This window comes from Antechinus flavipes, chromosome 5 (assembly GCF_016432865.1).
Source record: "Antechinus flavipes isolate AdamAnt ecotype Samford, QLD, Australia chromosome 5, AdamAnt_v2, whole genome shotgun sequence".
Classification (NCBI taxonomy): Eukaryota; Metazoa; Chordata; class Mammalia; order Dasyuromorphia; family Dasyuridae; genus Antechinus; species Antechinus flavipes.
Genome location: NC_067402.1, coordinates 106,004,528 through 106,024,891, shown reverse-complemented (window position 1 = coordinate 106,024,891; position 20,364 = coordinate 106,004,528). Strand labels below are relative to the sequence as shown.

Genomic DNA, 20,364 nt, shown 5'->3' with positions numbered 1-20,364 from the left:
GAGACTTTGAGTGTTCTCAAGCTACCATATACCATTTATGCTGGACTACTGTGCACATTCCTATAGGATGTCAAAGCTCACAATGCAAGGGGAAGTCAGTGAAACTCTTCTGTTATTTTTCAAAGACCTAAGAAAAAACAGCTCTTGGCAAAGAGAAAATATCAACAATCACTTTTATGATCCTTCCTTGTTATTTAAGAGTGTCCACCAGATGCTATGCCCTATAAACTGTAAAGACACCATCCCTGAACTCAAGTACTTGCTAATCTTTCGATCTTTTCCATTGAAAAGTCAGATGAAATAAAGAACTTGGCAAAATTTAAAAAAAAAAAATAACAAAAAAAAATGGGTAGCACTTTTAAAACAAGTGGTTTTGAGTAGAAATTAAAGATTATTGGGATAATTGTTTTTATAATGATCCTCTAAAAGCTCATTTTCTATGACTATGCTCTATTGTATTTTCTAACATATTCCTCTCCTCTTTCCTATTAGTTATGTCTTATAATAATGAATAAAAAAGAAACAAAAAAATTCAACTAATCAATCACCATATACATTATACATGTATACATATACAATCCTATTTGACATGCAGTATCCAATATCCATAGTCCCCCAGTTCTTTAAATAGAAAGAGAAGGTTTTATGCTCTGTATAACAGATTTAATGGCAATGAAAAATTCCTTTTCTATTCTCCCCAGGTTTAAATAGAGTTACATTTCGTTAGCAACTAGAAGTGTCAGAAAGGGAAGAAAATCCTGGCCATTAATCCTTCCCACATGGTCCTACTTGCACAAGTAGAGAAGGGGATATAAATGAAGCACTTTGACTTGCATAGAAAGTCATAGAATTATGGAGTTGAAAGAAACCTCAAAGATCATCTAGCCCAACTTCTAATGCCCAACAGATGAGAAATGAAGATTTTGATTTCTTAATAAGAAATTAAGGATTTGCCGTGTATTAAATAATCACCAGGTGAAAGCCCAGTGGCAGGGTCATAATTGAAATTCTTTTGTTCATGAGAAGAAACCCAAAATCTAAAATAATTTTAGAGAGAAATTTAGTAGTTTATTTGGTAAAGAGCAAGCCAAAAAAGGAATGAATTTCCTTACCCAGGTTCTGGAAGACTTACATTATATAGACCTTTGGCAAAGGTATCCCATACAGATACTATGTGTACCCCAGGTATGCACTTAAACAATTTTGCCAAGAGGGTAGCCAGATAGCAAGATAGATTAAGATAGATATGTCACATAAAATAGAAGCTTGGGATGAACCACCAAGACCTCCTTGTTATGGCAACCCCAAAAAAGGAATGCTTTAGATAGATCTAGAGGCTGGGGGAATTGGAAATGTCTTCAACTACCTCTGGCATTCTTAAAGAGTTATTGCTCTTCTGCTACATTTTGGCTATGGATAACATTTACTCACATAAAGTTGAATTTAAACAATATACTAAATTTTCCCACATAGTCTTAAGAAATTATTTTCCCCCACAATCTAAAGAGGCTTTTTAACATTTTCACCACATTAAAAAAATCCATGGAGAAGAATTTGTGCTTATGGTTGATTTAAATTTTTCTTTTTTTGTAGATTATAGCAAGGAAAAAAATATGTTGGGAAAATTTAAAGTCAATCCTTATGTTAAAAATGAAAAAAAGTAAAGACTATTGTTTTTACTCATAGATATGACTATTATAAATATACAATCTACCTATGTTATCTTTCATGTTAGACTATTTAGTCTTAAAAAAAAAAAAAAAAAAGATCTGGTAGAATGGGAAATCTGTTTGATGGCCGGGAGCAAATCATCTGAGACACTACACTGCCTCTACTCCCAGTATAAATTATTCCCAGTACTTTGTGCCTGATGCTGTAACAGAATTCATTAGTAAGCTCAATTGATTAGGAGAAAAATGAGCGTCTGGTATTAACAAGAGTCTATGACAAAAAAGAGGAGAATTACTTTCTGAGCTCAGAAGATTGACTAAAATTAGTAACTGCTCTATTATGTGTATTTGGAGATGCTACACTACCCTCTCCTGTCTCTTTCAAGTATAACCATAACTCTGCAAACACTAGGCCTAACTCATTGTAGATATTCTAAGCAATTCTGTATTGAATTCCATCAAAAGACATTGAAAACAACCAAAAATAAACCCGTTTGAAAAGTTTTCTCCTATGATTATTTCCAATATGATAGGCTGAACCAAAAAACTTAACCTATGTTGTAACTTAATAGTATATTGCACTTGGACAAAAAGCATCTTCCTTTGAAATTTATAAAACAAAAGGAAAATTGGGAAATATTCAACAGTTCAAAGTAGGAATCTCATTTCATTGAGTCAGTACCCTTGAATGCCCTTTCTAATTTAGTTGCCCTGTTTCCCTTCCATGAGTCTACTGGATCATAATCTTTCTCTCTCTCATTTTTCCTTGCATCTACTTACTCATCCCCATCCCCTGAATACTCTTCTCTAATTTAATGTCTTTCATAATTTCTTTCCCAAACACCAAGATAATCACTGATCCTCTAAGTGGAATATACATTGATGAATTCTGTTAGTGCCTATCAATGCAGTGTACACATAAACGTTGTTTGTTGATTGAATCACAATTGGTCTCATATAATTTATGAGGGCAACAAAGTAGGCCTGTTAATATTTTTGACTTCCATAGCAGATAGGCTGAATTTCTCTACACTTTTCCTTTGGTGGTTTTTAAAAATTTATGTTGTACATGTTTATATAGTTAATCAATAAATATTCTTGTTTATTTGTTTAGATAATATGTCTAGAAATAGTGCATAAATAATATTATTTTTTATGTCCATTGCAAGATACACACACATAAATCAGTTACCAGGAACTATCTGAGGTTCTAGATATCATCAATTTCAAAATCCCTCAACCACTATAAACAAGCAAAACCTTCACTTGTCTGGAATGATCAGCTTGAAATAGATGAAATTTGGGAGGGAAATGGCATGAAATTGGCAAACCTACCTGGAAAAAATAGGTTCAAAGGTGTGAAAAACACCATTAATGGTGTTTTTACTTTGTTTTATTTTCCAGTTTAGAGCCTTGCTTTAGTTTTGGTTTTGCAATATTTATTAGCAAAGTGCTATAAAATTAGTTTTTATAAGCAGCTTGTTAAGAAACACCATGATCTCAGATGAATTAAAACAATTTAAATTCCAAGGGTATTTTGTGCTATGGACATAAATAGGCTGACAATTATGATCAATGACACACATATCAGAAGTGATAGGACATATTATTGAGGATGCATGATTAAAAAAGAAAATGCACTAATTATGCTCTATCAATAGGACATGTGGACAGCATGAATTGGACTTTATTAAATCCTGAAAAGAAAAACTAGAAGAGATCTCTAAGGTGTTATATATCTATACTTTATGAAGGATTCATATAAATATAAATACACTTGTAAATATATTTGCCATTCTCTATTTTGTCTAAAATATGTAGAAGAGAATCACAAAAAATAAGACAGCCTGAAAAGATTTGCATTTGCATGAGGTTGTCATCTGGCAACACTATCCACAATCTCACTACTGTTTGGGAATCCTCCAGCTCTTCTTTAACTAAAACTTCTCTCTAAACTATATGGATTTTCCCAGGCCCAGATTTTATTTAATTTCATAAACACAGAAGGCTCTATTGCAATAGTAAGAATCTACCTTGTGGTTTGGGTTTGGTAAGTTTTCCACATGGCTTGGAGATGGTGACAGTCTTTTGACACTCAGCATTATGAAGAGCTCTCTTCAGATTTCCTGTTCTTGTCTTCAGGGCAGTGTTTACATCACATTCTCCCCAAGCCTGGAACTGGTATTTGCACTCTGCTAAAAACAAGAAAGGGACCAAAAAGACATTTCAGAATGACCTCACTATTGCAGAATAAATATTAAAAAAAAATTTCTATTTCTAACAAGTAGATCTTTAGTTCTCATCCTAAGGAATTTAAGCACAAAGATGCCCCACTTTTCTCTCTGTTTTATCCTTGTGCTCAGTGTCAATAAATCACATATTTTGTATAGTATTTCCATCCATAAAGGGTGACTTTGTGCAGGGTTCATTCTGAAATGATGAAATAAAATATATATTATAAAAAGGTCCAGAAAGAAAAGTTGTTTAATCTTATGCCCCCTGGCTAGGAAGGACTCCAGATTTTGGAGATAAAAGGTTCAACATTAGACTTAAGAATATAATGATTAAGAAATTCAGCCTATGAAACAAAGGAAGAGATAGTGTGAGGACCACCAGATATTCCCCACCAGGGAAAGGTGGCTAGAACAAGTTGTAAAATTCTCATTTGATTTAGTAATTAATCTTCTGAGTAAATGAAAATTAAAACAAAAGGAAAAGGATATTATAAAGGAGGAAAAGAGAAGAGAAAGGATTGAAAGGATCAATGGGAAATGCAAGAAGAAAGGGAAAATAAAAACTAAAAAGGCAGAGAGGGTCCATTCAAGGATCAGAGTATCAACACACACACACACACACACACACACACACACACACACACACACACACTTTTGGGTGGACATATTGACAAGTGACAAACCAGGTTTACCTCACCTAAAAGAGGATGTTTGATTACCTTAAATATTACAGTCAGGGCATTTTTAAAATAATTACTGGATTAACAAAGATGATAAAAAATGGAAATAGTTAATGCTGTAGGAGCTATGGGAAGGGTATCACAGTAACTCTTGGTGGAGTCATGAATTGGCCCAGTTATTTTGGAAATCAGTTTGAAACTATGTTTTAAAAAATGACTAAAACTCACCTTCTGATTGTAAAGATTCCACTTCTATCATGTGCCATTAAATAATACAAAGATGGGAAGGCCTCAAATGTATAATATTTTTGTTACTTTGTTTTGCTTTATTGTTTTTGTTGTTTCAAAGAACTGAAAATAAAGTAAGTATCCATTGCCTAGGCAAAGGCTAAAAAATTACATTACTGTAATCAGATAAGATACAAAAAATATTCAAACATTCAAAAAAACACGAGAAGAAATATGAAATGTTGCAAAGATATATACTATATATATATATATATATATAACTACTGTGGTGACATAAAACAAAAAGTGAAGGTGGATATCATGTAGTATATAGAAAAAAAAAAAGAAAAGAATATTTTTCCTTTCATGGAATAGGTGAGGGATTATGAGTGTCAGAGTTGCAAACACCAGATATGATATAATGAGTATATTAATGGGTTTTGTTAGACTTTTTTTTTCTTTTCTGTTAATTATTATTATAAAGGAAATGTTGCTAGTTAGAGGAAAGGGAAAGAGAAGTTTGTTCAGAAATGACTTACAGAAAAACAAAATGTATCCAAAAATTAGATTAATATAATGAATCAGTGTACCATTAAATAATCATACCAAAAAATATTTAGGGGATAAGTGGGGAAAAAAATACTCTAATTCCAGAAAAAAAAATAGAAAATTAAATAGTGAAATTAAATAAAAGGAACATGCTTATATTTACCTCCAAATTGTTTCTTCCAGTTGCAAGGAATCTTACATCTTTGAGTCTTCATGGTTTGTTTGCATTCTGCACCAGTCCGGGTGCCCTCCCGGGTACCCAGCCCACAATCCCCACTGGTTGGAACACACACACTCCACTGCCATTCCCCACAATCTGATTTCTTCACCTTTTTTTCTGGAGGGATTGGAAGGGAAATAAACAGCATTCAAGTAAGCTTTAAGCACACAGTTTTCTCAAATACCCTCCAGATCTTCTGAAAAATCCCATTAAAAATGTATCAGGTGGGAGTGATCAATGTTTAGAATTAGCAATCTAAAGCAGTTAACACTTTAAAAGAAAGCAATACCAGCCATCAGATTAACTGTCATTGTTACTTTCCTTTTGCCTAGGATTCAGTTCAGAATAGCATGATTTACTGGAGTCAAAGAACTTGAATTCAAATCCTCTCTATCTCAATACCTGGGTGACTTTGTTCAAATCATATCACCATTCTGGGACTTGGTTTCTTTATATGTATAAAGGGGAGACTGTTGTAGAACAAAATTTCTTAACCTAAGGGTTGCAATCCCATATGGAGTCACATAACTGAATTAGGGATCATGAAAAATCTGGTCAGAGTGAAAGGTATCAAATATTCCATCAAGATTTAGTCCATTATGTAAAAATAAATAACCATATCCATCTCATTATCATGCAATAAGTTTCTTTATGATTAATATCAGTAAATATCTGATTTGTATACTCAGGGACGCCTAAAAATTTTCTTGAGCTAAAAGGAGTCATGAGTAGGAAATTTTCTGGGCTAGAAAACTTCTAATGTCCCTCCAATTCTAAATTTTTGCTCCTCCTTGATGTAGTATCATGCCAACAAAGATTGTTGTTCCCTAGCTTTTTGTGCTAGAAAGGACATTGGGAATAAAGAATGGCACTAGCTACCCACACTAGTATCTCCTTCAGACCAAGAGGATCTTTTACTTGCCTGGTTTCTCTTTCTTGCCAGCTTCAGCAATGTCCACAGCTGCCAAAATGAAAATGAATGCCAAGAAGACAGCTGCAAATTTTCGACGCTGCTGTTGCTGCTGTTGTGGCTGCATTCTGGGGATTAACAGAGAAACAAGAAGAAAGCAATGTCAGTTTAAGTCAGACAGGGGTGCTGATTGAACTCCATGATGAAAGAATTTCACTCTCCATTTCTGGAAGATTAGATCCTAGAAAGATTGGTATTAATTATATTTGCCCAATTTTCTTCTTTTTTCTCTATGAGAGTTAGTGAACCAAGAGCTCTTCTGCAATCAGCTAAGTATTCTTTTGCAGAATGCAATACATTCCCTATATGTGACTTTGAAGACAGCCATTTGTTAAATAGCATTCAGAGACTAAAAAGGTGCTAATGGGAGGGCTTCCTCCCTGTATATTGATTGCTCTCCTGCTAGCTCATTGCTTAGCTTAGCTAGCATAGCTTAAGTGACTATGTGTGCAAGGTTTTATACCAGACACGAGAAATTCAAAGAAAAAAAATATTCCCTGCCCTTAAGGAGCTTACATTCTACAAGGAGAAATATGGAGATCTCAATGACATCTGCTCAAGCTGCCATCTTGCAGGCCTCTTTGTAAAGCCATAACTTCTTCTGTTAACAAATTCAGACAATAGTATGATGAGGAGGCACCCTATCTCACACTGAATTAGAGACAACATGATGCAATCTATGGTACATTGAAATCTGACTCAAAGGAGCTAAATACAAATGCTGGCTCTGTCACTTTACTATCTGAATGACCTTGGACAAACTTCCATATTTCTGAGTCTTAGATGTCAAATGGGATAGTGGGACTAAATGATTTTTTTGGTCCCTTCCAGTTCCACAGATCCAAGTTCATCATGGCATTTATATTGATTGAATAGTAATTCACTTGTAATTTTAATGAGTAAAATATATGCTCATCTGAAGATATCTTGTTTATTTTGCATGTGGAGGTATAACTTTAGTCACTAGCATCATCAATAATGCAGATGAACTAAAAAGTGGAAGACAGAAGGCAAGAGATGAGAAAATAGCAAATCCATAACTTTTATATAGTGCTTTAAGATTTGCAATGCATATCCCAGGATTTGATCCTCACAACAGCCCTGTGAGGAGGGTACAATTTTTATAGAGGGGGAAATTCATACTAAGAGAATTTAGGTAATTTGCCCATAGCTTTAAAACTAGTGCCATACCTGAGGCAGAATTTGAACCTTTCCTATCTTATTCTGCCTCTAAGTACTCTAAGTAACTTTGATCCCACCTGTGAAAGGAATTTAAGAGACTTAAGAGACTACCATTGGCATTCATATTGACTACATAGGGAATCACAGACAAATCATAACCTATCTGGTATTTCCTATGGTGAGGTGGAATAATTGTTCATATCTTTTCTGGTTCTCAATTTCCTAAATGGTAAATGACAGCTACCTTTAGAGGCCCTGTGCAGCTCTGCATCTGTGATGCTCTGTTCTCCCTGACAATTTCACAGAAGATCTGAAGAGGTAAAATAGGTGAAATGTTTTGAATCCTTTTGGGACAAGAAAACTATTATGTATATATAAGTACTTATTCTTGTTTTTCCCAAAGAGAGAGGTAGACTTTGAATGTGTTTCATTTCTTAAATGTTATCCAGAGGTTCATATGAAAAGCCTAGTTTACACTCTCATTTTTACTGTCTTTCTCCAGTGTAGCAAAGACAAACACACTGGAAGACCTGGATGTGCTAGAAATCCTCTAAATCTCTTGACTTCCCACAGCGGATTTCTCACACATGTGCAGAATTTGAAAGAGTTCCAAAATCTCAGTGAGCTGGTTTCTTCATTCAGAAGCATCTCCCAAAGCCTGAAGCCACTGGAGGCAGCTGAAGACTGACATTTTACTCTTTCCCATATTCCTAGCTAGCTGCCTTTAGAGCTTTGTGAAAAATAATCTGCCTTTTCAAGAAAATTGCCTGGAGTGTGGGGTACATAATTTGTGGCCTCATGGTGAAGCTAAATGACTCAGTTGGGATCTAATTCTTTTTATTATTATTATTTTAAAGATTTTTATTTTCAAAACATATGCATAGATGGTTTTCAACATTCACCTTTGCAAAACCAATTTTTTTTCTCCTTCCCTTCCCTCTATCCCCACCCCTAAACGGCAAGTAATCCAATATATATCAAACATATATAATTGTTCTATACATATTTCCATATTTATCATGCTGTACAAGAAAAATCTTATCAAAAAGGAAAAAATGAGAAAAAAAAAAACAAATGCAAGCAAGTGACAGCAAAAAAATAAGTGAAAATATTACTTTGTGATCCACATTCAGTGCCCACATTTTTCTCTCTGGGTGAAGATGACTCTCTCTAGCAAAAGACCATTGTAACTGGCCTGAATCACCTCACTGTTGAAAAGATCTATATCCATCATAACAGATCATCATATAATCTTGTTGCTATGTACAATGTTCTCCTGGTTCTGCTCATTTCACTCAGCATTGGTTCATGTAAGTCTCTCCAGGACTCTATGAAATCATTCTGCTGATCATTTCTTATAGAACAATAATATTCCTTAACATTCATATACCATAACTTATTCTCAGCCAGTCTCCAACTGATGGGCATCCATTCAGTTTCAGTTTTTTACCACTACAAAAATGACTGCCACAAATATTTTTGCAAATGTGCATCCCTTTCCTTCCTTTATGATCTCTTTGGGACACAAGCTCTGTAGAGACACTGATGAATCAAAGAGTATGCATAGTTTGATAACCTTTGGAGCATAGTTCCATATTGCTCTCCAGACTGGTTGGATCAGTTCACAACTCCACAACAATGTGTTAGTGTCCCAATTTTTCCATTTCCCCTCCAAACATCATCATCATCTTTTCCCATCATCTTAGCCAATCTAAGAAGTGTATAGTGGTACCTCAGAGTTGTCTTAATTTTCATTTTTCTGATCAAGAGTAATTTAGAGCATTTTTTTCATATACATATAGATGACTTTAATTTCATTATCTGAAAATTGTTCAAATCTTTTGGTGATTTATCAGTTGGAGAATGGCTTGTATGTATGCTTACTAAATTTGAATCAATTCTCTATATAGTTTGGAAATGATGTTTTTATCAGAATCCTTGGATATAAAAATGTTTCCCAGTTTATTGCTTCCCTTCTAATTTTGCCTGCATAGGTTTTTGTTTATACAAACATCTTTTAACTTAAAATAATCAAAATCATCCATTTTGTATTCCATAATATACTCTAGTTCTTCTTAGACCATAAATTCCTTCCTTCTCCACAGATCTGAGAGATAGACTATCCATTGGTCTTTTAATTTGTTTATAGTATCACTCTTTATGTCTAAACCATGAGCCCATTTCAATCTTGATATAGTGTTAAGTATGGGTCAATGCCTAGTTTCTGCCATAGTGATTTCCAATTTTCTCAGCAATTTTTGTCAAATAGTAAATTCTTATCCCAGAAATTGGGGTCTTTAGATTTTAAAATACTAGATTACTATAATCATTGACTATTGGGTTTTCTATACCTAATCTATTCTGCTGATTGACTATTTCTTAGACAGTATCAAATAATTTTGATGACTTTTGCTTTATAACAATTTTAAGTCTGATACTACTAGGTCACTTTCATTTGCATTTTTTGCATTAATCCTGGGATCTAATTCTTGAACTCATCGAGCTCCAATGAGAAACACTATGGTAAGTGGAGGCAGCATGTGGCTTTGCTTAAAGCTTTCTGAATTGGAATTGGGAGATTGCAATCTGGAGATCCTACAATCACTTGATGGATATATTACAGTGAGGATTCTTTTCATGTCCACATGGGGTGGGGCAAATAAAAAGAAGAGAAGTAAGTCATATGAAAGAATGCTTTTGATTCTTGCATTGATTTGGGGAATTACAGAATCTAAAAAAAAAAGTGTTGAATTTGTCTCCGGCTCCTTGACTAATAATGATGGCATTTAAATTGGTATAATAAACATGACCTCATGAAATAAGTGTTACCCTAAGGAAAGGTCATTATTATCTGCATTTTACAGAAGAAGAAACTTAAAGCTCAAATAACAAAGAAATGTCAGTGGTAAAATCTGAAGCTGGGTCTTCCTAAAATGAAGTCTGGCACTCTGTTTACCATAGCAAGCTACTTTAAGAGCAGGGTCTATGCCATATTTCTCTATCTTTGTATGGACATTGCCTAGCACAGTGCTTTGCAAAAAGAACAGACTTGCTAAAACTTAAATTGAATTATAAATTAATTTTTTCTGGAATAAGATGCTATCTAGCTCTACCCAGTTATGCTATATCACCTCAGGGCTCTCTATTCAGTAGAGCCATGAGCAGTATAAGTTTAAGAATCATAAAACCTTTCATATTCCTATCTCACTCTTGGGATAAACCTGCCCTGTGATTTTATAGGTAAAGAAAATAAAGCCTTGCAATAAAGCCTATTTAAAAGAAAGGAGTTTGGAGGAGGGGATGTAGAGCAGAATGATTATTTTTTTTTAATCTCTTAAAAATCAAGTGAGCCAAAACAATACCCAATTAACAGGCACAAGGCCTCTCTGTTCTACTAAGTAAAGGACTAATTAGTTTAGTTATAGATAACACTTCCCCTTGCTTAGGATATTTGCATAGTTGATTGCATGTTTGTCTCCTGTACCAAGGGAAGGCAAGAGCTTCACTGCATATGCCTTAACCCTTCCTGCTCCCCAAATGAAATGATGCTAAAGGACAGTTGGAGCCCCCAGCATTAGAATGAACCAATGACCTTGATTTCAACAACAATGCCATTCTCTAACTAAGAGAATGGCTGGGATGATCATAAAACTTATTTTTAACTGATTCAATGATTCCTTGAAAGTGTTTCAGAAAGTTACAAGTAAAATAGATATTGTTAAATTAATATTAATAAATGGATGAAACAAAATAGTCAATCTTGACAGAGAGTAAAAATCTTCTTTAAAAGAATTAGCTTTAAATTCTTCAAATAAAAGTTGGCAAACTTTTCATTTTTCACATTTAACTACCTCAGGGTTGGCTACCTCCACTTTAGAATTCAGCCTCTCACCTCATACATTTAGAAACTAGGTGGTTTTCAGATAGACCTAATCTAACTTGAGTAAAATGTTTGGTATACTGTTTCTTCAAAATGTACCAAAGGAATTACATGCCAAGGTCTCCCAGCATGACTGTAGTGTTGTTGCTCAGGAAATCCTGGGTCAGAAGCTTTGGCTTGGTGTGTAATATTTAGTAATATGTAGCTAGAGAATGATTGTCAGCTACTGAACTAACAGCCAAAGAAATAGGTCAAGTCCAGATTAGAAGTGTGAATGATTACCTTGGTCCATAAAGTTAGAGGAGGGTAATAAACTCAGAAATTGGGACTACTAAGCCATACATAAAAATCTATGCAGACCTCATTGATTTAGAAAGAAACACACATTAATATCATCTCTGTTATGCTGTATTTTATTTATTTTGCTAATTATTATCCAATTACATTTTAATCTGGTTCTCACTGCATTCATGCATGATACAGTCTATTTGTGTTATCTTTGGTCTAAAGTAGTAATGTCAAATTCAAAGAGAAATGGAATCACTAATCTATAATAAAGATCTTCTCAGATCATATATTAATTTAATTTTCAAGATAATATTATCTATATTTTATTGTTTTCATTTACTTTGTCAAATATTTCTCAATTACATTTTAATATGGAATCTTATTTCTCTCTTTGTGTGTGTGTGGGTGTGGGTGTCTGTTTCTCTCTCTCATTTAGTCATATTAGGTTGCAACTATTTTAACTTCTCTTAAATCATATAGGACAGCTTTTCATGATGGTGGGAAACATTTCCTTAAAATAAGGTTATCAAATTTATTGTACTCAGGAACCTTTTATACTCTTAAAAATTACTGATGATTCTTCCCAAAGAGCTTTTGTTTGTTAGGGTCACATCGATATTTTCCTTATCAGAAATTAAAACATCTTTGCACTATTTTAAAAACAATTTTGACTTTGGGAACTTCATGAAAGATTATTAGGGATCCCTGAGAATCTCCACAAGAGAATTATAGAATGGTTGCCTTTTAGGAAACAGGCATCTCTAAGTAATTTCTGATGCTTGGACTAACTAATTTCATAGATTAAATATTTGTAAGGATAACATTTTTTTTAATCACAAAGCAACCATCTAGCATAGTTACACCAGAATCTAGGATTGTGCCTTTTACAGAGGAAGTACTTTATAAATACTTGCTTAATTGAAATTACTGATTTGCATAGGGGCATTTATCTGGTTTAAGAAGCAAGATGTGTTGTTTTCAAAGTAGACTACTCACAAAATCAAATTTAATTATCTGAAGTTTCCTTTGGTAATACTAGAATAAAAATATATTTAAATATATACAAAAATATATTTAAAAAATATATATTAAAATATATATTAAAATATATATTAAAAATATATTTAAATATATACAACCTGATTTGGTCAACCCAAGAACTACTTTACTTTTAATTAGGCTAGACACTGTCAGAGATAGAGGCATAGAATTATTAACTCTTAATTTCAAAGCATAACAAAAAAAAATGAACCACCTTCCCTCCAAAAACCCTTCAACTTTTAGGAAATAAATGTTTTTCCTCCAAGAAAAATAGATCCAACTCTTGCTTTTATTTAGTCAAAGCATCTACGTTTCTGTTCACTTTTTCTATCTGTTTGCAATTTGGTGGGAAATCTGTTTCTACTGAAATTATGTGACCTTTTTTACCTCTGCTCCCTATTAATCTTTGCAAAGATGTGTGGGCCTCTGTTTATTTTTCTTGGAAATTGCCTCTCTACTTCAAATGAAAGTCTCTGAGCGCCAGGGAAAAATGAAGAAAAGAAAGAGAGAAAATTAAATCGAGCGAAACAAGTATACTGTGTAAATGGATTTTGTTTTCCATCCATGAGATGATTGTGATAAGAAAGTATGTTTATTAAATCCTTTTCTGGAAGCTAAATTCGTTTAAAAAGGACAGAGCTTGACTGCATGTCTTTTTGCTGCTTTAATTCATTATAAATAAAAAGCAATCCGGGAATAACTTTGGGAATAAAGGGTTTTGAGAACGTCTTCTCACCATCTCTGCGCTCACCTAAACCTTTCCTATCTAGTTCAAGCCCTTGTCCACTAACTCTAGCACCTGCTCTCCCTCCTTTGAATACATTTCTGTCATTCATTTTATGACCATTACATTCACTTGCATCGATTTTGGACTGGTGGTAGCATTGCAGTGAAAACAATTCTGGGTCTGGAGTCAGGGGATTTCTTTGATGAGTGGACTCGACAACACTTTTGATTTGTCTTCTGGGATGTGATTCCTTTTATTACATCACCAGTGAACTAATAATTAAGTGCAAAAACTTAACTAGAAATTCTTGTCTCCTGGGAGAAAATATACAATGTGTTTTCAACTGCTCTTCCTCATTAGAATTCAGACTCCTTGAGGACAGGGAACCAGATTTTTGCCTTTCTTTGTACTTAGCATAGTATAATAAGCACTTAGTAAATGCTTGTTGACTTTGGTACAGTTAAGGAAATTGAGGAAACAATAGAGACTCCAGAAAACCTTTAAGCTTTTTCAGAGAGGAGTATAGTCCAAAGACCCAAGAAACAGAGTAGGACTGGATTGTTGAAGGCTCCAGAAAAGGAAGCGAGATTGACTATATAGGAGCTTCCTGTTTTAATTTGTAAGTCCTTATTGTTGTTGTGGGGATAGGGAAAGAAGGGTTGGGGAGTGTGGAAGAGAGTATAGAAAGATAAATGCATTAGGAACAGGTTTTTAAATGTTAGTGGTTACTTAAATATATTTCTTTATGTTGAAAGGACTTAATTTTTGGAAAATATATTTGAAATCAGTTCTCACACAAAAGAAACAGAGAGTCCTGTAGGGTCTGAATTAACCATTATTTTCTCAGGACCCAGTTATCAAACAGCAAATAATGACCCAATATAGCTACAGTTTCTTTTTTACTTCCTTATTACATTTTCTTCATCTCCTTCATCAGAATGGCAGTGTGCTCTGCATACAGATGCTCACTGATTCTTTCTTCCCAACCATATCTTCCTCAGTTCTTCAAGGTTCTTATGGATTTAAAAGTCTGTCTCTATCCTTGTTTCATTGGGGGTTGAGGAAGGGGAGTAGGGAGGTTCTGAATTCTCATTTAAATAGATCTTTTTAGAAATGGAATTTCTTGATGAGTCTGCCAGCCTCTTTTAGTGTGGCAGGGTCACGTAGCTGCTTCATTTAAGCAATCAGACAGAGCAATCCAGAAATAAAGTTTGACAATGTACAAACATCCTTCCTTTTAAGTAAATTTCTTTTCAGAATTTCAAGATTGCAGAATTGGTAAACTAGGACACCTAATTCATTCTACAGAAATCAAAGCCTCAGATGTAAAGAATTTTTCAGCTGAAATACAGGGAGGTTATTCTATACTACAGGGGCACCTGGTGGACAAGTGAGATATTGTAGCCCATTTCCGTTAGCCATTGTAAAATTCTTGGAAAGAAAAGTGATAGAAGCCAATTCTCAGACCTGTGAAGGTGACATTAAGGATCTCCAAGCATAGAAAAGAAGGGCAGGGACGAAGTCAAAAAGAGAGGACTATAGCAGACAAAAGGCCCTAGGCCATGAAAAATACTTCAAAATTCTCCCAGTAGCAGAAAGGTAGGTCTCAGGCCTAATCACTATATTCTTAATAAAATCTGATGCTTTCTCTAAATTGTATATTGGTGATATTTTGAAGTTCTTGGATTAGTTTGTTTTTTTCAAAGGATTTCTCTTGTCCATATCTCATAATAAGGGACTCACCAAAGGTCAGAGGAGTCAGTCAAACCATCTGTTTCAGACATGAATATAGAGCTACTATCTGGGATGTTAAACCTCAACACTCTGTATCCATACCCAGTAACCTCATCTCATGAGCATTTCAGCTGACACACTGTCAGTTCTCATCATAGTTCTAGAATTCCTTTATCCAGCAAATATTTTGCATTTGAAACTGTATTATACATGGACATTTTAGAAATGTACTTTTTTTCCCCTGAGGCAATTGGGATTAAGTGACTTGCCTAGGGTCATACAGCTAGGACATGTTAAGTATCTGAAGCCAAATTTGAACTCAGATCCTTCTAACTTCAGGGCTGGTGCTCCATCCACTGTACCACTTAGCTGCCCCAGAAATGTACTTCTAATTGGCTATGTTGCCTCCTTAGATGATATTTATTTGTTTCTCAGTCCTGACCTTCCTGTCCTTTGGTTAGGACATGAACTTCAAATTAGCTCAGCTGAACTCATTTTTCCATAGACCCACACACATGTATTTATATGTAAAACTGTCTATACACACAGGTAAAAATAAACTTAAAGCAACTCACAATCCTATAGAATCTTTTACCATGGAACTAGAGGAGTGAGCTAGGAAGGAAGAAATAAAGAGCAGGGTGGGGAGAAGGAGGCAAGGATAGACAGAGACAAAGGCATGAAGATAGAGAGACAAAGACAGAGACAAGGAAGGAGAGAGACAGAGAAACAGAGACAGAGAGATTGAGAGAGGAAGGAGGGGGAGAGAGAGGGAGAAATAGAAGGGAGAGAGAGAGAGAAAGAGAGAGAGAGAAGAGAGAGAGAGAGGAGAGAGAGAGAGAGAGAAGAAAGAGAGAGAGAGAGAAATGAGAGAGAAAAGAGAGAAGAGAGAGAGATGAGAGAGAGAAAGAGAGAGAGAGAGAGGAGAGAGAGAGAAATAGAAATTTCATAATCCCATCATAAATGGTGCTACATATTGTAAGTTTTGCTATCCATCTCTGTACATATGTATTGTTAAATCACTCAATCTAACAGGAAATTTTGCAGAAAAAATCAGTGTTATCAATATTTTATTGTATTCAAGTATGCATTTAGTGGAAAAGAATAAAAATTCATTTGCAATTACTATTTTTGGCCTACAAGAGAATTCCTTTTATCCAACCTTTAATGAATTTACTATTTATCAATATTGTTTACTCTGAACCGGAACCAGGAAATCAGGCGCTAGACCTGGTTCTGTGGCTAAGTAATTGTATGCATTTAGGCAAGCCACTTTTTCTCCCTAGATATTACCTTTCATATTTGTAAAAGGGAGGAAATGTAACTCTGTGATATTATGCAAAATACCAATTTATGTATATTAGGTTATATATATATATATATTGTTCTATAATGTAAGTGAATGAACAAAGAAATGCTGGAGCCATCTTTTCTGGGAAGGGAAGTGTCTTCACTTCATCCACTTCATACTCACCTTACCAGTCATTCCCCAGAGGATAAATGATGCTACTCTCTCTTTTGAGTCTTGTGAGAGGAAAAAAAAAAGTTTATGTTTCTTCAATATTATTTTTAAGGATGGCAATATTGTGTTTCTTTTTACCAAAAAAAATGAACTTTGATAGATTTATATGATAGATGGTATAATTTTATTTCATTGGATGAATGAAATGAGGTATATTTCAAAATGATCACTTAAAAAAACTCTCTTTTGTGTATTTGTTCCATGATAATTATTGAAGTATTTGACTTTTTTCATCAAGCTAGATTCACATCTAAAGAATTTCAGTGCACTATCTAAGTTTGTTCTGGGAGTCCTCCATTTTAAAGAGAAATAATAGCAGAAAAAAATTCCAAATGAACATTTTCTCTCATTATAATTGTTTTCATTGAAATTTGCTGTTCAGGTAGCACTTTCATATTTAAAATATAGAACACAGTACACAGATCAGAGAACCATTATTATAACAATGATAAAAAGACTGGTTACCATGGGATTTGAATTTATAAGAAGTAATAAAAATTATTTTACCAACAAAATATTTTTGAATGCCTACTATTGGTAAACCAGTGTGCAACTAATAAGAACTAACTTTTATATTTCATATGTAAATAGAGTTCTCCATGTATTAAATCACTTGAACTTTATAATAATCCAAAACATGATAATAATGATGATGTATCTATTATTTATAGAATGCTGAAAGTTTTCAAAATACTTTACATATGTTATCTCTTTTGATTCTCACAGCAACTTTTTAAGATAAATACTATTATCTCTATTTGACAGACGAGCAAACTAAGGCAGAGGGGCATGAGTGAATGTGATGACAAATCAGTTAAGTGTCAGACACTGGACTTTAACCCAAATATTATTGATCAAAAGCCCAGTAGTTTCTCTCCAAATAGTCTACCTCCATAGTTCTCTAAGCCAGATAAGAAGAAAGATAGAAAGAAATGGCCCCAGCTCTCCATTAATTAACATCTACTTAGGGCCATGTATATTGAAAAATTCAATGTTGGCTAAACTGGAATTAAAGTTCCCTCTCAACAATAATATTACTTTGACAGAAAATTTAATAAATAATAACAATAATAAAATTCTACATTTTTTTCTTATCACTTCATTATCATTCTCTTCTCATTAATCTTCTATCATACAATCACTCTATCATCAATAACTTCCAAAGGCACAATTATAGGCTGTACTAAGTTGTTTTTTGTTTTTTTGTTTTTGTTTTTTTTTTTTTTAATAATCCAGATTGTAAGGAAAGGTAAGGCTTATATTTGCATAACCTAACAGCAAGTTTTTTTTTTTTAATATTAATTACAATAAATGACATTTAAATTAGGTTTTTAGGTTTTCAGAGGGCTTTAAATATATTTTTACTGATGATTTAAGAACAATCCTGTGAGATGGGTACTAACAGTGTTATCATCCCCATTTTACAGATGAAGACACTAAGGCTTAAAGAGGTTAAGTAACATGAAATGGTCACACAGTTTTTAATACCAAAAATAAGAATAAAGATAAAATTTCCCCAACTTTAGGCACAATGCTCTTTGAACAATATCATACTTTCTCAAATGAAGATTCCCTATGTATTCTTCCCCCTGAGAGAAAGTACCAAGCTAAATGTAATGATGCTTCAAAATAAAAGCATAGAAGTATCTTGAAAAAAAATAATAATATCCATTGGGCCTGGAGTCAGGAAGACAAGACTTCAAATATGGCCTCAAATACTTACTAATTGTATGTGACCTCGGGCAAGTGACTATATTTCCTTTAGTTTCCATAACTATAAAATTGGAATGATATCATTTGCCTTCCAAGGTTGTTAGGAGGACCAAATAAAAAACATATATATTTGTAGCATATTTTGCACAGTGCCTGGACCAAAGCGAATGTGTTTTTAAATGCTTATTTCCTTCCTTCTTTTCTTCCTTTCCATATTTGTTCTTCCCTCCTTTTTTCTTTCCCCCCTCTTCCTTCCTTCCTTCTTTCTTCATTCTTTTCTTGATTCCTGACTTTCTTTTCTTCTCTCCCTCTTTCCTTCCTTTATTTTTCTTTCACTTTTTTTCCTTTCTCCCTTTTTTCCTCCCATCCTTATGTGATAACAAAGAGATTGCACAGAAGTATTATAAACCAAATATATTTCTTAAAGCAAGACTATCTAATTCTAAAGCAAGACTATTTGTTACCCAGGTACTTACCTCAACAGAAAGTTACACAAAATATCAAGCCTTGAGTAACATCAATATCCAAGTTCAAATTTGACTTGAAAAATGAAATTAAGGATTCATTTCCACTATTGCAAAATTCTAGAAAAATTTGCAAATAAACAAGATTATTCCTGTGGCATTTCTTTAGCTGCCTATTTTATTCTTTTTCAGAAAACTGAATCAATTAAAATATAATTAGGAAAGATGTGAGTGATATTGTTCTGGATAAAATAAAGGTAAGATTGTCCATACCCATGTATATTTGTAAACTAGTTCATATGCTGATGAGGAATAAAATTTTCAGAATTTGCTGATATTATGCAGATGTTCTTGGTTATCAGTACAAAATATAATCTTATCAAAGGATTATAATATAAGTGCCAACTCCTATTTATAAAAGCAGATCATTTTTTATGAGATGGGAGCATTCCTCCCCCCCCCCCAGTATCAAGAATAAAACCAAAAATCTAGTCAAGGATAATTATAAATAATTTATTTGTAAAGCTAAATGAAAGCATAGCTAAGTCCCTTTAAAAATATCATCCTAGGATATTTTTATTTTTTAATATTTTAAATTTATTTATTTAACATTTTCCCTAGTTACATTTAAGCCATTTTTACATTTGTTTTTAAAACTTTTGTGTTCCAGAGTCTCTCCCTCATACCTATTCCCAACCCCTATTAGGAAAGCACATGTGAAGTTATGCAAAATAATTTCCAAAAGAGAGAGAGAGAGAGAGAGAGAGAATGCCTCAATCTGTATTCAGACAGAATAGGTTCTCTGGAAATGGATAGGATTTTTCATCATTAGTCCTTCAGACTAGACATAGATCATTGTACTACTGAGAATAGCAAAGTCATTCACATCTGATCACTGGGATATTTTTTTTTAAAGGAATGATTATTCAAATTATTGTAGCTTTCAAGATTTGAAGCAATAGTGTTACTGCTGCTTAAAGACGCTATTGTTTTATTTACATGAGGGGTTTTTAAAGTAAATTCTAGGAGAAAAAGTAAATCTGACTTCTAACTTAAAATTAGAAGTATATTTGTAAGAAGCTAGAAATCTAAATGAGTTATTAATAGATAATCTCTAATGCTTTATTTAAATTGATGTTGTAGAGGGTTCTGTCACCAAAAAAGTTGGTCAGATTAGACTTTTTTAAAACAGTCCCCATTCTTAAACTCCTCTCCCCCAAGAGAATTATGTGCCTGAAATGAAACAATTGCAACTAAATCCA

The 20,364-nt window shown here is 33.6% G+C and overlaps 1 protein-coding gene across 3 annotated transcripts in view; it reads right to left on the bottom strand.

Annotated features, from left to right (window-relative positions):
- The window catches only part of PTN (pleiotrophin), a 124,962-nt gene that overhangs the window by 16,993 nt on the left and 87,605 nt on the right, over positions 1-20,364 (bottom strand). For 2 of the 3 annotated variants that reach the window (XM_051963701.1, XM_051963703.1), the window contains 3 exons: positions 6,504-6,619; positions 5,525-5,698; positions 3,704-3,865 (listed from right to left, as the gene is read on the bottom strand). In XM_051963701.1, coding sequence (XP_051819661.1) covers positions 3,704-3,865; positions 5,525-5,698; positions 6,504-6,619 — 452 coding nt within the window. The remainder of the gene's footprint in view (positions 1-3,703; positions 3,866-5,524; positions 5,699-6,503; positions 6,620-20,364) is intronic. The other variant, XM_051963702.1, reaches the window with a different exon arrangement.